General features: G+C 36.7%; 1 protein-coding gene across 1 annotated transcript in view; it reads left to right on the top strand.

The window, feature by feature from the left end:
• The window catches only part of esamb (endothelial cell adhesion molecule b), a 36736-nt gene that overhangs the window by 10800 nt on the left and 9132 nt on the right, over nucleotides 1–16804 (top strand). Inside the window, exons 2-3 of the mRNA XM_082179601.1 lie at nucleotides 14506–14651; nucleotides 16578–16779. Coding sequence (XP_082035727.1) covers nucleotides 14506–14651; nucleotides 16578–16779 — 348 coding nt within the window. The remainder of the gene's footprint in view (nucleotides 1–14505; nucleotides 14652–16577; nucleotides 16780–16804) is intronic.

Genomic DNA, 16804 nt, shown 5'->3' with positions numbered 1-16804 from the left:
TAGATTTTATTCCTAAAGAAATGGTGAACATTTATTTTTTTCCAAAACCCCCTCTGTAAAAACCTTTGACTCTAATATGTCATAAAAAATTAAATATGAATTTTGAACCCGACTTCATCCAATGTTCAGATTTTTCTTAGTGCATATTTAATTAGACAATGCCTCATTTGCGTATTTAAACATAACATTTCATAAAACTTGTAATACAAATTTTTTTTTGCAATTCTTAATGTAATCAATCAACTGGATAAGTATGGTATCTATATTTTTTTTTATTTTTTTTTACCCTATTCACCTGGGGTGTCTTGCCCTAAGTTTTCATTTAATATTTAGATATGATTTTTTCCAGCTTTATTTTTAGTTAGTGAAATTAAAGTAATGTAAGGCAACAAATGGTTTGAAATCCACACTGTACTAATGAATGTTTGATACATTGGCTTGATGTAAATGTTTAGAGAAGCCACCAGTCTACACTCTAATATTGAGTCATGTAGAGCAAGAAGAGCAAAACATTTACATTTCATTTTTTGCTGCTTTGATTTAGAATACAATTAGCATGTCTAATGAGACAAGGTTAATGAGTCAGGGCATTTGTTTCGGTTTCAGTATTTATGGTTTGTAAATCCGTGATGCTGTGAAGCGGCATCATTATAAATTTGACTCCATATTTATCCTCCTCATTTTATTAGTCTCACTTACCGTTCAGGCAGTATTTTCATATGCATCAAAATATCCACTTGTTATGTCTGTTATTGTCTGTTATAGAGTTTAGTCAGGACTGGGTTATAGATGCCATATGTAATTTAACATGAACGAAAACAAGGCTCACAGAAAGGACTAAAAAATAAATATTGTCAGTAAACAAAACACTTTGCATGCATGGGTTGTAAAATTAGATGTGACCTAGATCGGTATGTCAAACTGCACTGAAGTGTACCGCCGTCCCTCAGTGCTTTGTTTCCATCAAATTAAACAGTGTATTTCCTCTGACCAAGGTATATTGCAGGACATACAGTACAAACCTATTGTACATTCATAGCTTTGACTCAGAACTCGGTCTAAAAGGAGCGCTATCTAACGTCCTTGATGTCCTTCTGTGTCAGTGAAACACCTGCAAATTTCACAAGATTCCTTCGCCTTGAGACATTGTTGCATATAGAGAATAAATAGACTTGTGTGTGAGCATAATTTAGGCCAATAGTTCATTCTTCTACACTAAAAAAATCTGTGACATTTACAGAAAATTCATTTTAGCGTAAACATTTTATTTGTAATATTTTAGGTTTTATGTATTGAGCTTAAATTTACAGTAAAAAAGTATATTTTATTAATTGATTTAATGTTCTATCTACCGAAGTAAACTCTGTACCGTTATATATACACCTTTATATTTATATTATAAACACAGCTGATGAAAATGACACTTGTAGAATCAGAGCTCAGTATTATATCTTTTCCACAAACTTAGGTAAATACTAATATATTGTACAGAATGTCCATAGTGTTTTGCCCACAAATACAAAACACTATAATGGTAACACACATGACACTAAAATAATGCAATAAACATAATATGTAACATGAGACTCAAATGTACATAACTAATAACATAGAACTAAGAAACAATTATTTAAATGAAAAAAACATAAAATTTGAAGTGTCCCAATTTAAATTTTTTTCATTGTAGCGTATATTATAAGATGACTTGTTCTTTTTCACTTCTAACAACTGTACATTAAACAATATTTTACTGGGAACATTTACTACAGTTTTTCAACATATATACTATGGAATCTTACACTTAACCAATTAACAGGTTTTTACCGTGGCATTATTGCAGTCTTTTACTGTTATAATTACAGCCATTTCTTAAGTTTGAATTAGCTCATACTAAACTAACCAATATCCAAGTCATTTTCAACATGGCACACTTTGGTCTCAGGACCTAGGTGTAGGCAACTTGAGAGGAAACCTATCACTCTTGTGCCCTTGAGCAAAGCATTTAACCTCAGGTTTGCTCCAAGGAGACTTTCCTGTGAATGTCTAGTAACTAACTAACTACATAGTGTGTGTCACAGTTAGAGAAAGGAGACGTTTCCTGTGCCGTTCTGTCCTGATTCAGTCTTTGCTAGAGCTGGTATCTGCTGACAGATTAAAACACAACTCAGTGTGACAGTTGTGTGGCTCCTTCAGTGTGAAGAGTGAAGGCTGTTTTGTTTAAACGTGCATGTTGTTTATGTCTTGCAGTAATGTATTATGGATAATGTGACAGGATGCAGACATCTGTGACACATCTAATGACTTGAATTTCATGACTTACACAGATAGCAAAAAACTTAATAAGAAACATGTCATCAGCTTATGTTATGACTAATAGTTGCTTAGGATTCAGCAACAGATCAACCTGTTTTATATATATATTTACTATATTTTTTACATATTAGGCTACATATATAAACTACTGTATACAAAAGTTTGAGTTGAGTATTCCTGCAATACCAGAGGCTGCAGTTTCAGGACCGCAGTCATCGGACCACATTTTTAGGAGCCAATTTTTTTTAAATTTGTTTGTATGTACTAGAAGTTTATAGGCTACTGCAGAGCACTTACTATTCAATTCTGCATTTGTATTATTAATTTTCAGGAATTATTTAGTTGCTTAATTATTTAAATGTTATTGATATATTGTCCTAACCAACCCCTAACCCTAAAAACAAAAGTTGGTAACCCTCTTGAAATATTTTACCTAATTTATTTCAATATATGAGGCCCTATGTTTTTATTTTAAATTAAAGTTCACCTATTATGCTTTTTAATTCCTAATTTAGTTTTTTTTTGTCTCCTACATTAGATTTACATCCATTAAAGTAAAAAAAAACACTTAAATTTTTTCATAATATACATTGCACATCACCTAATTTCTCAAAAAATCTGAAAACGGTTTGTTTGAGGAATCAGTCTCTCCAATCCCCTTATTTCCGAGAGCCTACTCTGCTCTGATTGGTCGGACGGTCCAGTCTGTTGTGATTGGTGTACCGCTTAGTGCATGTCAGAATCGAAACACCTATTACCATATCTGATTTTTCCTCAGTGTAGGAAAACAATGTTCCACATGTTTCCGTATCAATTCCAGCTTGAATCCTCATCCTTTTGAAGTGCATGCAAAGTGGATTTGCAGCGCTGAAAACAGCATCTTCTCATCTCAACATGCCGGCAACAGACCATATGGCTGGTATTATACAAATTTGTTACATTGTTGCATACTGTAGCAGGTTATGCACTTCATGGTTATGCAGATTTTTACATTCACAAACAACTATATTACACACTGCATTTAACATAGTATTCGAAAAAAGCATAATAGGGGCACTTCCAGCAGTTTTGCTGGAAAGATAGACCTTATTTTTTAACACAGAATCAAGATATTTTCTGTGCATGTACGAAACTTCCTTTTCAGTAGCATTTCTTATTATTGTTGAAAACACTTGTGCTTCTTTATATTTTTGTGTAAACTGATACATTCAGGATTCTTTGAAAACAAAAGTTCAAAAGAACAACATTTATTTGAAATTGAAATCTTATGTAACATTATAAATGCCTTTACGGTCCCTTTTGATCAATTTAATGTGTCCTGGCTGAACTGAACAGAACAATAGTGTATTTATGATTTTTTTTTTTAAGGTATACCAATTCACATGAGAGCCATAAGTGCCATCTGGTACCACCCTCTCACAAATATTTCTTCTAAGAACTCATCATGATAACAGTTGTATTTATTATTTATTGCATTGTGTTTACGGTAGCATATGTGGAGTGTAAAAATGGTCTGTTAGTTTTATACTTTGTTTTGTTTGTATATCTGCAAAGCACTGTGACAATATTATATCTCTCTCTGGGTGTCCTAACCTGTCCTTTCAGCAGAGTCATAAACATGTCAAGCATTTAATAAGATTCATTCATCTTCTAAGCTCATTCCTGTGGTTTATCATCAACAGGCAGCATGTGTCTCTGGGAGCAAAGCAAAAGATTTATCATCCTTGCATTAATGTGTTTCTCAACTCCTGTAGAAGCCCCTTCACCTGATTTGCATCTGTTTTCAATGCAGTCAACTTTGACCCTGCTTGCCGCTGACCTTTCAGATGATTACTGTCTAGACAATTTCTATGGTGTATGTTGAGAAGTGCATTGCAACACTGACACAAGTCATGAAACAGCAATGTTGTCCTTGAGCAAGGTATTTTACCACAGGTTTCTCTGGGGGAAACGTCCCAAAGCAATTCAATTCCTTTCTAATCTAAAGTTGGATTGGAGATTTACTCAGACTTTACTAGTTTTATTTCTAAACTGAGCTAATGACCATTTAAATGAGTCACTTTAAACTTTAGGTCTCTTAATGCAGTCTTAAAATGATCCACATGATCAGGTCAGACTAATGGTTTCGGTCAATGACGCACATGATGATATGGATTCACAGTGACTCATCATCTACCATGAGTCAACCATCCCAGTTCTCCAGACAAGTGAGGTGTCCTTGTGTTATACACAGATCAGAAGAGATGAACCACCATACCAAACAGATAGGTGAACAGTTTTGGTGAATAAAAACTTAAATATATACTTAAATACTACTACTACTAAAAATAATAATAATAATACAATCATACAAATAAATAATAGGCTACATAATATTTATTTCAAATATATGCTGTTCTTTCTATTCTTCAAAGAATCCTGAAAAAAAAATGTGTCATGGTTTCGTCTCCATACACAAAATATTAAGCAGCATAATTGATTTCAACATTGATAATAAGAATAAATATTTCTTGAGCACCAAATCACTATATTAAAATGGTTTCTGAAGGATCATGTGACACTGAAGACTGGAGTAATGATGATGAAAATTCAGGAATAAATTACATTAAAATAGAAAACAATTATTTTAAATTGGAATAATATTTCAGAATTTTACTGTTTTAGTGGAATTTTGATCATATAAATGTAACCTTTGTTGAGCCTTCTTTCAAAAACATAAAAAAATCTCACTGACAGCAAACTTTTGAATGCAAACTTGCTAGCTTGAGTGGCTGTATTTTGCATAATAATGTGTTTCGTACATTTAAAATTCCAAACTTTTGTTGTGTTATCTAAACTCCCATCCCAGGAGGGTATTCTAGTAATGGCACTAAAGGAAGGCCTGATGGTCTGCTGTGGCGAGAGAGCTTTCATATTTGGATGTGACAATATTTTGAAGGTTTTCCAGCTCTCCACTGGAGCGCATGACGAAACACTCCATGTTTCTGTTTTCTAGCTTTGAGTTCCTTTGCTCTTGCTTGGCAACTGTATGAAACACCTGAGTCTCAGCACGGGGTCCACTCTGTCCCACAGCTGTACGGGGCAGCCCTGTGGGATTTCGGCACAGACCTCTCGCATCCATCCCAGCTCCCAATGGCCCTCTTATTTGTCTAGGTCAGATCAAGCATTTTAGATCTATTTTTGAGCCTTATCTCAGACATGCACTTGTAAAAAAAAAACTGCACCATCCATTTTAATGGTGTTTTTTTTATGTAACTTATAATATGAGCTATGTTTGAAATCACTATATACTATCCCCTACATTACTCCTCTAATATAGCCCACTTAAAGAAGTGAGTGAAAATGAATCCAGACACTGAGTGTGCCGGAAGGGCTGTCGCTTTTGCATAGTTTGTGCTTGCTGTTTAATAATCATTTGAAACTTATCAAACTAGCAGCTCCAGTAGTAATGAAAAACAATATGTTGTAAAAAAAAAAACTCTGTCATGGAAACTAGCATGTATAAACCTTAATTTAATAATCAATTAAAAAGGAATTTATACCTGTATGATGTTACGCTGTACCCACATTGGACCAGCGGTTTGGAAAATGGATGGATGGAAAATTGCCATTTGCAATGATTGTTCTGCAGAAATATCAAGAGGGGGTAGCACAGCTAATAGTTTCAACACATCCAATTTAATTTGCCTCAGTGTTGCCAAGAAAAAAAACTACAGCCTTCCAGAGTTCCGACACCTTCTGTGGCTCAGGTATTTGAAAAAGTAAAGAAGTTTACTCAAGACAGCATCAAAGCAAAAGGCATTACCCAATGTAAGAAATGTATCGCACTAAACGATCAGCCGTAGGGTGTGCGACATCACGATTTTTGATCATGGAACATTAAAACGTCTCCACGATCTGCTTTTTAAGAAATATTGTAGTATCGTGTTACAGTGCATTCTATCAGTTGCAGTTCTGGCGCCTCTGTCTCAACATACTGTACAATGCGACGTACATTCACATCACGTTAACGCAGAGGTAGAGTTACACTGACAAGCGGTGTGTCACGGCCCTTACACAACTGTTCAAAAGTTTGGGGTCAGTACCATTTTTATTCAGAAAGGACATTAATTTGATAAAAAATTAGAGTAAGGACAAAATGGATCATGGTTTCCACATAAATATTATACAACTATTTTTGGCATTGATAATAATAAATGTTTCTAGAGCTGCAAATCAGTATATTAAAATGATTTTTGAAGGATCATGTGACACTGACGATAGGAGTAATGTTGCTGAAACTTATAACTGAATAAATAACATTTTAAAATATATTCAAATAGAGAAGTGATATTTTTAATTGTAATAATATTTCACAATATTACTTTTTTTTTTTTACTGTAGTTCTGATCAAATTAACTCAGCCCTGGCGAGCATAAGAGACTTCTTTCTAAAACATAAAAAATATTTCCAGTGTGTACTGTATATATTTTCTGTACATATTTTGGAACAGCCTAATTAACCTCCCAATGAAACTTTCAAAGATGATGTCAGCCCTGAGGTTGCCATAGCAGCTGGCTGATCTCCCTGGAAATGATACATCCAAGAGATGAAAAGACATTGCATCCTTTCCCCTCGCTGACATCTAAATATTTATCCCACAGCCCATGGCTGGAGAGTCTGATTTAAGGTCTCAGTGATTTAGTCTAGATTTGCCTTATAGTCTAAATTTTTGTCTAGATTTTGTTCTTTTTATAATCCAGACAGCCCACTCTGAAGCCGAGCTTCACAGACCTGCGTATGATTAGATGATGGACATCTGATAAGTGTGTGCAGATGGAGGGTGTCTAATAAAGCCAATTTCATTACTGGACACAATCAGATCCCAGTATATCATCTCACTAGTATTTGCTGATTAGAATTCTTATCCATATTTTAAGTTTTTCCCCTTCTCATTTTTTATGAAGATCCTGCAGGATGTCAGTTGTGGTTCTTTGATCTGTGTCTGAACCTACGCTATGACTGACTAGACTTCCTTTGATTCAGATCTTTTGGGCTTATTTAAACAAAAAGATAAACGTGAAGCAAACAAACCAAGAATCTGTGAGTATAGTTTACTGTGAGCACACTTTGATAAAACGTTCTCTACAGTCTTTTTCAGAAGGAACGAGTGAACTGCTTTCCATCCATGCTTATTTTCAGGACCCGAGGCAACATGCGGCATCATCTCTCCTGATAGCCTTTAATGGCCATTAAATTTCCTCCGACACTCTGTGTATCACATCCCATCCACAGAGTCCATAATGATCTTCTCTCCTGACTTTCCTTCATGAGAACCCGATAAGCATGATTTTGATGTTGTACGTCAGATGTGCCGCTAGACTGCTGGAGTAATTCTTTTGCTTGAGCTTGCGCTCTATACATAATTCAAGCCCGATCCATCTGCCTGTTGCATGGATTAATATTTTCTGCACAGATTTGTAGGAGGAGATTGTGTCCATATGCCGGAGGCTACGGAGAGAGTAGCTTTGTGGAACGGCATAATTTTCTTCCTGTGGACCTGAGTGGCAGAGATGGAGAGCACTTCAGGCCCATCACATTCAGGCTGATTGATGCTCTCCACACTTTAGATTTATAGCGCTCTCCAAGACCAACACAGCAATCAAAACTAAAGCACGTGCAACAATTCAAGAGCAGTCAGACATGTAAACAAATATAATGATCTTGGTTGCGGCTCAGATTATTCAAAACAACTTGTAATGTCCCCTAAAGGTGTTTATTGAAAATCTATATATCTGTCTGTCTGCACCACAGTCTACTCGTGTTTTTTTTTATCAGTTATTTATTGAACTTGTAGAGTCTATTAACTCTCTATGTACTGAGGTATTATTTCAGTTTTTTTCAGTTTCTCTGAAAGGCCAGCTGACAATGGGTCATGATGACTGAGAGCAAAAAAGAGTCACATTGATTTAAGACCATATTTATGGCCGATAAGTTTTTCTCAAGCCCTGCAGTCATTCTATTTTAGCATCTCCCATAATGTCATGTCACAATATATGGCCTCCATCTTTTTTAAGATTAATATTTGTTATTATAGGGGTGTATGTGTGCAAAAAGAGAGAGGAAGAGTGAATTGCTGAGAGGAAGAAAGGTAAAAGGCTCTGTTCAAAACTAGTGAGCTGACTACCTAGTGTAACGGTCACCAGCTGGAGTGCCCTTGAGAGCCACCAGAGGGCACTCCACATCAGACTGTTGTCATTCCCTCACAAACTACATTTCCCATAACTCACTGCCCGGACTCTTCACCCATTATTACATTCACCTGTGTCTCATTATCTTGTTTAGCTCACCCCATATAAGCCTGTTTTTCTCATTGATTATCTGTGAAGTCTTGTTTAGTGTCACACTGCAATTCCGAGCATTCTCCCTGGTTTCATGTCTCTTGGTTTTGGATTTCTTGCCTGTTCCGTGGATTACTCTTTTCCCTGTGTTCCCTGTGTTCCCTGTGTTCCCTGTGTTCCCTGTGTTCCCTGTGTTCCCTGTGTTCCCTGTGTTCCCTGTGTTCCCTGTGTTCCCTGTGTTCCCTGCCTTGTTGTGTTTGTTTGTATGGACTGCCTGCCGGACTGCCTGCCTGTGTTTGACCTTGCCTGTAATTTGGATTACGTCTTTGGATTACTCTGTTAAAAAAAATACTGCATTTGGATCCTCAACCTTCTTGTCTCGGAGCAGTTCGTGACACCTAGACGGGATTTTTATCATCATCATAGGCACACTGCTGACCTGAAGCCAGTTCCAAAAGATTGGAAGTTTCTAATATCCCTCATTTTGGTCAAGTTCAGCAGCATGACATTCATCTTTCATGGACAAAGCAATCCCAAAATTCATTGTGACTGAGTCAGTGAAAAATATTTGTAAGACGACAGTTGAGTATATGTGTATATATATATATATATATATATATATATATATATATATATATATATATAATACTTTAATTGGCAAGGACACATTAAACTGCTCAAAAATGACAGTAAAGACATTCATAATGTTACAAAAGATTTCTATTTCAAATAAATACTCTTTTTCAACTTTCTATTTATCAAAGAATCCTGAAAAAAAAGTACATTTTTCAAAAATAGTTAAAAAGCAACTTTTTAACACATAGTAACAAATTGTATAAGTGTGCATGTATTTTTTATTCTTATTAGTATATCAAATTTGTTATCTTAGCAACATACCCATACCCTTTGCATGAAAAGCATTGATTTAGGTGAATGCAGAGTTGCTGCCTATGTAAAGTGTTCCGAATAAGTCACTTAAAGGGTTATTAGTTGACCCAAAAATGAAAATGGCCCCATAATTTACTCCCCCTCAAGCCATCCTAGGTGTTTATGACTTTCTTCTCTCAGCCAAACACAGTCAGAGTTATTTTTTAGAAACATCCTGACTCTTCCAAGCTTCATACATTCTGTTTAAAAATACAACCTATAATATTCGACAGGCAATTTTCGGTCCATTTTATTTCGCTTTACAAATTTGCTTCCACAAATTCAGTGGTTCAAATTCGACAGAAAATTCAACATTTCACATCCGGGAACTGCAGGAATAGCAGTAGATTACCGTTTTGAAGGGCCCTATCTTGCACCAAGCGCAATTGACTTTGAACACCGATGCATGTATCATTCCTATTTTGCACCCGACGCACAGCGGACTTTTCCCTCCACAGACGCACGTCGGTAAATTAGGGAATGAACTTGCGCTCCCGGGGGTGGTTCAGCAAAAAAGAGGCGTGTTCCGGCGTGTTCCCTGGTGCTATTTTGCAGTTTCAGAAAACAATTCCGCCACAGACCAGGAAAAACCTAGTCTAAAGTCAGTGGTGCGTTATTCAGATGCTATTTTAAGGGCGCATGCTTGGCCATAATGTAGCGTGTGCTCAACGCGCATACACTTTGCTTCTCTCATCTACACAGACGCAGCAGTTCACATTTTTGCAAACCATACGTAATTACAAGGAAAAAATTTACAACACGAGGGAAATAATTGTGGTGTCCATGAAGATGTGAGAGTTAAGAGTGCTGGCTATGTACAGTAGGTAGTAGATACTATGCTATGGCTGGACCATTGCTAAAATCCACAGGGCCTGGATGAGTAGGCTACAACCTAAAAGACCTTGGTAGGCCCAGGACAATGTTTCTGATTGTCCTCCCCTGACGACGGCCTGTTTGTGTCCATGTATGCATGAAGAATTGATCTAAACTTAAAAGAAGGCCCTTTGATGTGACAAAACACAGAAAATTGCTTAAAAAAGCACTAAAGATTAAACTGATGTAACCCAAAGGAACCTTCACCAAATGTTTATTATTCAAAAGAGCGCATTTATATTTACACATTATGAGCCCTTGCAGACTTCAATCAGTGTCACTGTATACTGCAGACTTCGCTCTCAGCACTCAAGGTAAACTCTCTGATAATTAAACCCAGCATTCCCCTTACAATGGATTTTAAAATCAAATGGGAAGGGTTAGTCGTACTCATCAGACCTGAGCTGCATCGCTCATACCTCAGTAAAGTGCTTTCTAATGTGCAGCTGCCCAAGATTAGCAGGTATTTTAAGGCTGGCTCTGATCGCTCATGCTAAAGCTTTATCAGACAACCCTTGTGAGCTGGAGACAAGCAAAAGAGGAGATTATATTAGAAGACAATGGGTCTCTGTTTAATGGGAGTAAGCTCCTATCAACACCCGGCTCAAGGGTTTTTTCTTTTCAGGAAGGACGTTTGATAAAAGCTTCTTGCCTGCTTTTGAGCACCTGGGATGTACTGGGAAATGTCAGTTCTTGCTTTTAGATAGGCCTACAATTGTCAATGAACCTTTAGATGAAGTTAGTTACTTGTAGCCTATTTGTTGCCTAGACATGCTCTTACTTGTAATATTGTCCTTATTTACTTACCCTTTTGTCATTTCAAATTTTGTGTGCTATTATTTTCTGTGAAACACAAAAATTTAGAAGAATCATTGCGCCGCTTTTATAGCTTAGTGTGAGGAACAGACATTCATTCAGTTGTCATTCTCCTCCAGTAAGCTGTAAACTTGAGATCTGCTTTCACTGGATCACTGAGCCAGTGAATTGAATCAGATCAGTCTGATTCTTGAATTGGATGAATCAGACTGATTCGACAGTTGTTGAGTTAGGGTGTGTTCACACTTGGCATGTTTGGTTGGGTTAAAACGAACCCTGGTGTGATTGCTCTGTTAGTGCCGTTCATTTGAATTAGTGTGAATGCTGCCATCTGAACCCTGGTGCGCACCAAACAAGCGGAGCGGACCCGAGACCGCTGAAAAGATGGGTCTTGGTCCGCTTCCACGTGAATTCTGGTGCGGTTCAAATGATATATAAATGCAACACGGACCAAAGACATGTACCATGTACCACACGGACCAAAAACGGGACATGATGTCACAAGTTGCGAGGCTAAAAAGGACATAATGCTCAAGCATACCTGTTTTTTCTCGTCATAGCATGGTACAGGCATCAGAACCGCGTCTACTTGCAGCATATCTTCGTTTGTGTGTGACGGAGTGATTCCTGTCGTTGTTTGACTCGAGTTCACGAGTTCTCAGCTGGTCAAAATACCATCATATGTAATTGTTTTATTTTTGTAATCCAGACTACAAGTGTGAACACACCCTTAAACTCACTGACTCTGTGATCTGGTCACAATAGTTCTTGAGTTAACAGCTTACTGGAATAGAAAGATTGTCAGTGAATAGTGACTCTTTGATTTATTTATAAACAAAATTATATTCTTATTGATCCTTAGACAATTAATTTTATTTAAATAAACTATTTTATTTTTATATAATATATCGAATTTTGTGGTGTTTTTGTCTTTTGATACAAATTCTAAGTACACTACATAAAAATTTGCTTTGTTGTCTGATCTGGATTTCTGATTCCTTTGAATGCACATAAGACTCAGTAGCATTGATATTTACCCTGTTATGTCTGTTTATCTAAACTCATCTATCATCTTTACTTGCATCCATCAGTATTCCGCTGCCCTCATTAGGTGGCCTTCTGTAATGGCAATAGACTGTACAATAATGATCTCTTTTTCCATTCATTAGTTAGATTTTTAAATGTAGGGGGTGATATTTTCCACACATTTCCAAAAGATGTCCCTCACCCATTGCTTTTGTGCAGCTTCTCCTGTCTTCACCTTCTTAATGTATAAAATACTACTGTGCACTTTGTTAGACTGGTGTGAATCAATGTCAGTGTTGTTATCATGCATAGCTTGTTTACATATATCAGGATGAAGATCTAAAGTTTTACACGTGTTTACCTGGTCTGTGTATAAATATACATGCATCATGTATTTGTGTGTGCAGTGTGTCCATGTAATCCTCGAATCAAGGTGTCCGTGTCAGGCTACCCACCTTGGTACTGTGTGTGTCTGTCTGGAGTGGCACAGATGGAGCCAGTGACGGGATTAGGGACGATTTTCCTTGATTTAATAAACAACTATGGCTCAGAAATGTAAGGGATAAACCTGGGCACACAGAGGCACATCAGAGAGCCGCCACACATCGGCGCAGCGCTTTCATGAGCCCAGGCGACGCATGTCCTACTTACACTCCCTCCAAAGTCCCAGGGTGGTACGAAGGGGAAGATTGAGCTTTTCCCACTAAAAAGATTAAGTGCAAAACAAATCTGGCAGACAGAAACAAATACAATACTGTTTTGGGTAATATGATTGAATCAGAGTCCGAAGTAAATTTTGCTCTTCTAAATATCTAAGGAAAGCTTTAAATACACTTTTATGCTCGTCTTTATTTAGACTTGTATGTTTAATATATTGTGCAAATTTTGGGGTCGGTAAGTCTTTAATGGTCTCCAAGGCTGCATTTATTTGATCAAAAATACAGTAAAAACAGTTATATTGTAAAAAAAAACAAACAAAAAAAAAACAGATTTTCTGCTCAATACACATTTCTTATTAATAATAATAGTATTCTTTGGATGATGATATTATGTACTAATGTATAGTTCCCTCTGTTAGGTGAAATAAGGATAAATGATAAGGAATGTGGATATGTTCAGATCAGTTTCCCACCAGATCCTTTAATCTGGTAGGTTTATCTTTCTGTGAGAATATGAATGAAGGCAATCCAGCAGTGAAAGCGTTTGTCAAAGGAGCTGTCGGTTACATCATCTTTAAATCCAGCTGAGTTTGACTTGTTTCACGTGAGCCAGGAGAAAGCGTTGCTAAATTGAGCCGTGGATTGTTGAAGGATTACTAGTCCAGATCCACAACAGAAATTAAAAAATGGAGGCGCAGTCTCATGAGCAATAACAAAGCAGCTTGAGGGCAGCGTTCAGCCTAAAGCAAGAAACCGGCGTCTTTACGTCACAGACAGATTCAGTTTAAAGCTGAAAGTAAAGGGAATATAGCAGCAGTGCAGCGCAGCGCGGCTCAGCAGAGCTCCACCACCACCACGTTTATCTGTAAGTGAGGGATCTACTGCCAAACTGGCTGACCAGGACAGTTGGGAATGCTGGGATCAGTTGATCCACCTCCAGCTGAGCAGCTCTGGAGACTTCCTGCCCTGTGAGTGATCCCTGCTTAAATTAGTCACCTCAGGGTATCATTTAGCACTTTTTCTTCAGTGGAACCATTGCGTGTATGGGCAATATATGTTCTTATTCAAGGAGATCGTTTTTTTCCTAATTAACCAGTTAATTTTGTTTTATTTTTTCATATTTCTTGTGTGCTTTTTCTTGCTCTTTGCGCAAACTAGGTTGGCAATTCATTGTGGCCTCTGAGGAGCACTTCAAATACTTCAATTACTTTAATTAGTTATTTTCAAATGAAGTCATACCACAGCTATGCTCGGAAATTATGGATGCATTTATATTTTGCTCTTGTAGAATATGCATTTTTTTTCTACAGAGTTTGCTAAAAAGAGTTACCTTATATGAACTTATTAATTTTTTCAGTACATGATTTTTGGGATCTGAGGGGCTGTAAAGGTTCCCTTTGTGTGTGTTTTTTTGGGATGGATTAGGAATTTTGCCTGTGTAGGATTATGATTTTTATTTTTTTTCTAATGTACTATTTAATGATGTCACCTAAAAGTCAAGCACTGTTGCCGAACCTGCCCTCTGATCTCCAGAATAAGTCCCATCAGTGGCTGTTTCACTTCTATCACAGGTGATTCTCAGCAGGTCGAGGTGCCACGGAAAGACATGGAAGTAATCATGGGACAAATGGTTGTTCTGGAGGCCTGGTACACCCCCACCACCTCCATCGAGAAGAACACAATCATCTGGACCTTCTGGGGCAATGATTCCAAACAAGTGAGTAGGTTTGGAATATATATATATATATATATATATATATACTTTTGATGGTGAATTTCTTAAATAAGTCCATGTTATATATAAATAATAATATATATTGAACCTATAATCCTGATGTTTCATTTGAAAATAAGTCCATGTTATATACATATACATTATATTTATATGTATGTATATACCCAAGTAAAAACTTGATCTAGTATATATAAATAAATAAAAATCTTACAATCTCTACAAAAATTTAAAATACATTTATTTCATACTAAGTATACTTCAACTATACTATTTATTGAGATATCACTTAAGACTAAAATTAAAGTTTATTTGGAGTATTTCTTTATTGTACAATGCACATTTCTTTATATTAAGCCTAAAATGTGCTTTAATATCATTATTAATAAGGATTGTATGCTCTCTGTATATCAAGTATATGTGCATATATAAATGTGTGTGTGTGTGTGTATGTGTGTGTATATATATATATATATATATATAAACACAATATCTTAATGTAAAGTTAAGTCGATTTTATTTGTCAGCTGACCATTGCCTGTCCCCCTTTTACTGTCATTGTGAAAAAAAAGGGGCAGATTACATGTGAGAACAATCTGTTGTCCTCCATCGGCAAACTAATAAATGACATGAACCTAACATGTCAGACCCCCTCTGCATCCTCTATCACAGACTCACTCAACAGATGGGTTTCACTTTAACGTCACAGCAAAAGTATGGAACACTTGAAAGGTCAAAGCCTGCTTATGAAATTACACGCAATGAATTTGATGGATGGCCGAGAAGTGGATTAACTCGAGCCGTTATCACTGAAGGTTTTAGATTGCGATGTAAATGTCAGCTAATACACCCTCGAGGTGTGATAATGTGTAAGGTTACACTGCATATGCGAGACATCACATGCATGTGTTCAAATGATATTTGTGATGCTTATCATAATCTGTAGTTGCACTTGTTTCCCTTTGCCTGCTAGCTTATCATAAATAAATGGAAAATCAGCCTAAAATTCTAACTTGACCATCTGCTCTTGGACCCGAGGATTATCTTTAGCATGACAGTTTACCTCCATCATTATCATCGGCCACTTGCTAAGCAGTGCCAGAAGACTTTCATTTTAATGTTCTTGACCGTATGAATACTGATATGCAATGATAGAGGTCCTATAAAAAATGATAGTTTACCTATACTGTGGATTTTAATTACCGGTATTTTTTTTAGCTTCATATTCTTAGTGGTGCCTTTTTTTTATAGCATTTTTAACCTGTTGAAAGGCTGGCCATTTTTTGCATTTAGTATGTGCTATTTTATTCTTCTTCAAGAAATTAGTGTTATTCAGCAAAAGTGACACTAAAGACTTTTACATTATTGAAAAAAAAAATATCTATTGCAAATAAATGCTGTGCTTTTGGCCCTGTTTACACTAGGTATTTAGATGCTTTTTGGTCGGTCGGATCACAAATACAGGGGTAAACAGGGTCTAAAACGTTTTGAGCTTGTCCATTTTTGACCACTTTCAGAGGTAGTCGAAAACACATTCGCCTGGATTGCTTGTGGTCAAATGCCCATAGATTTGACCTGCCCATAGACCCTCCCCTCGAAGAAATGAGGACAGAAGTGTTTGAAAGTGGAATAAAGAGATAGATTAAAACACCAGGTGTAAACGGGAATGTGTCTCTCTCGTCTAGTTGTGATTCGATCGACCAAAACGCATCTTAATACCAGTTGTAAACAGGATAGAATCCTGAGATTTTTTTTTTTCATGGTTTACACAAAAAAAATGTGCTCCCTTTACTGTATATGAACACATCCTAAGAAACATCTGATTGGTTCAGACAACCAATATGCAAACGTGTGAAATATGCTGAAGCCTAGTTGCGTGTTAAAGTGTCTCTGTGTGCTTTTGCACTGCAGGTTATCTCCTACTCATCTGGACAGATTGGCATCGGTAGTCCTGACTTTCGGAAGCGGGTGGGTTTTTCCATGTCTATGCCTTCCGCCAATCTGTCCATCTACATCAACAACACACAGGAGTCCGACTCCGGGCGCTACGCCTGCAATGTCGTCATCCCAGGAGCTATAGGCCTGTTAGGGGAACTAAACCTCAATGTTAAAGGTACATTAACAAAATGTAATATTTA

Source organism: Leuciscus leuciscus, assembly GCF_965113295.1.
Source record: "Leuciscus leuciscus genome assembly, chromosome: 9".
Taxonomy (NCBI): Eukaryota; Metazoa; Chordata; class Actinopteri; order Cypriniformes; family Leuciscidae; genus Leuciscus; species Leuciscus leuciscus.
Note: the sequence above shows the minus strand (reverse complement) of the source record. Positions and strands in the feature narration are given on the sequence as shown.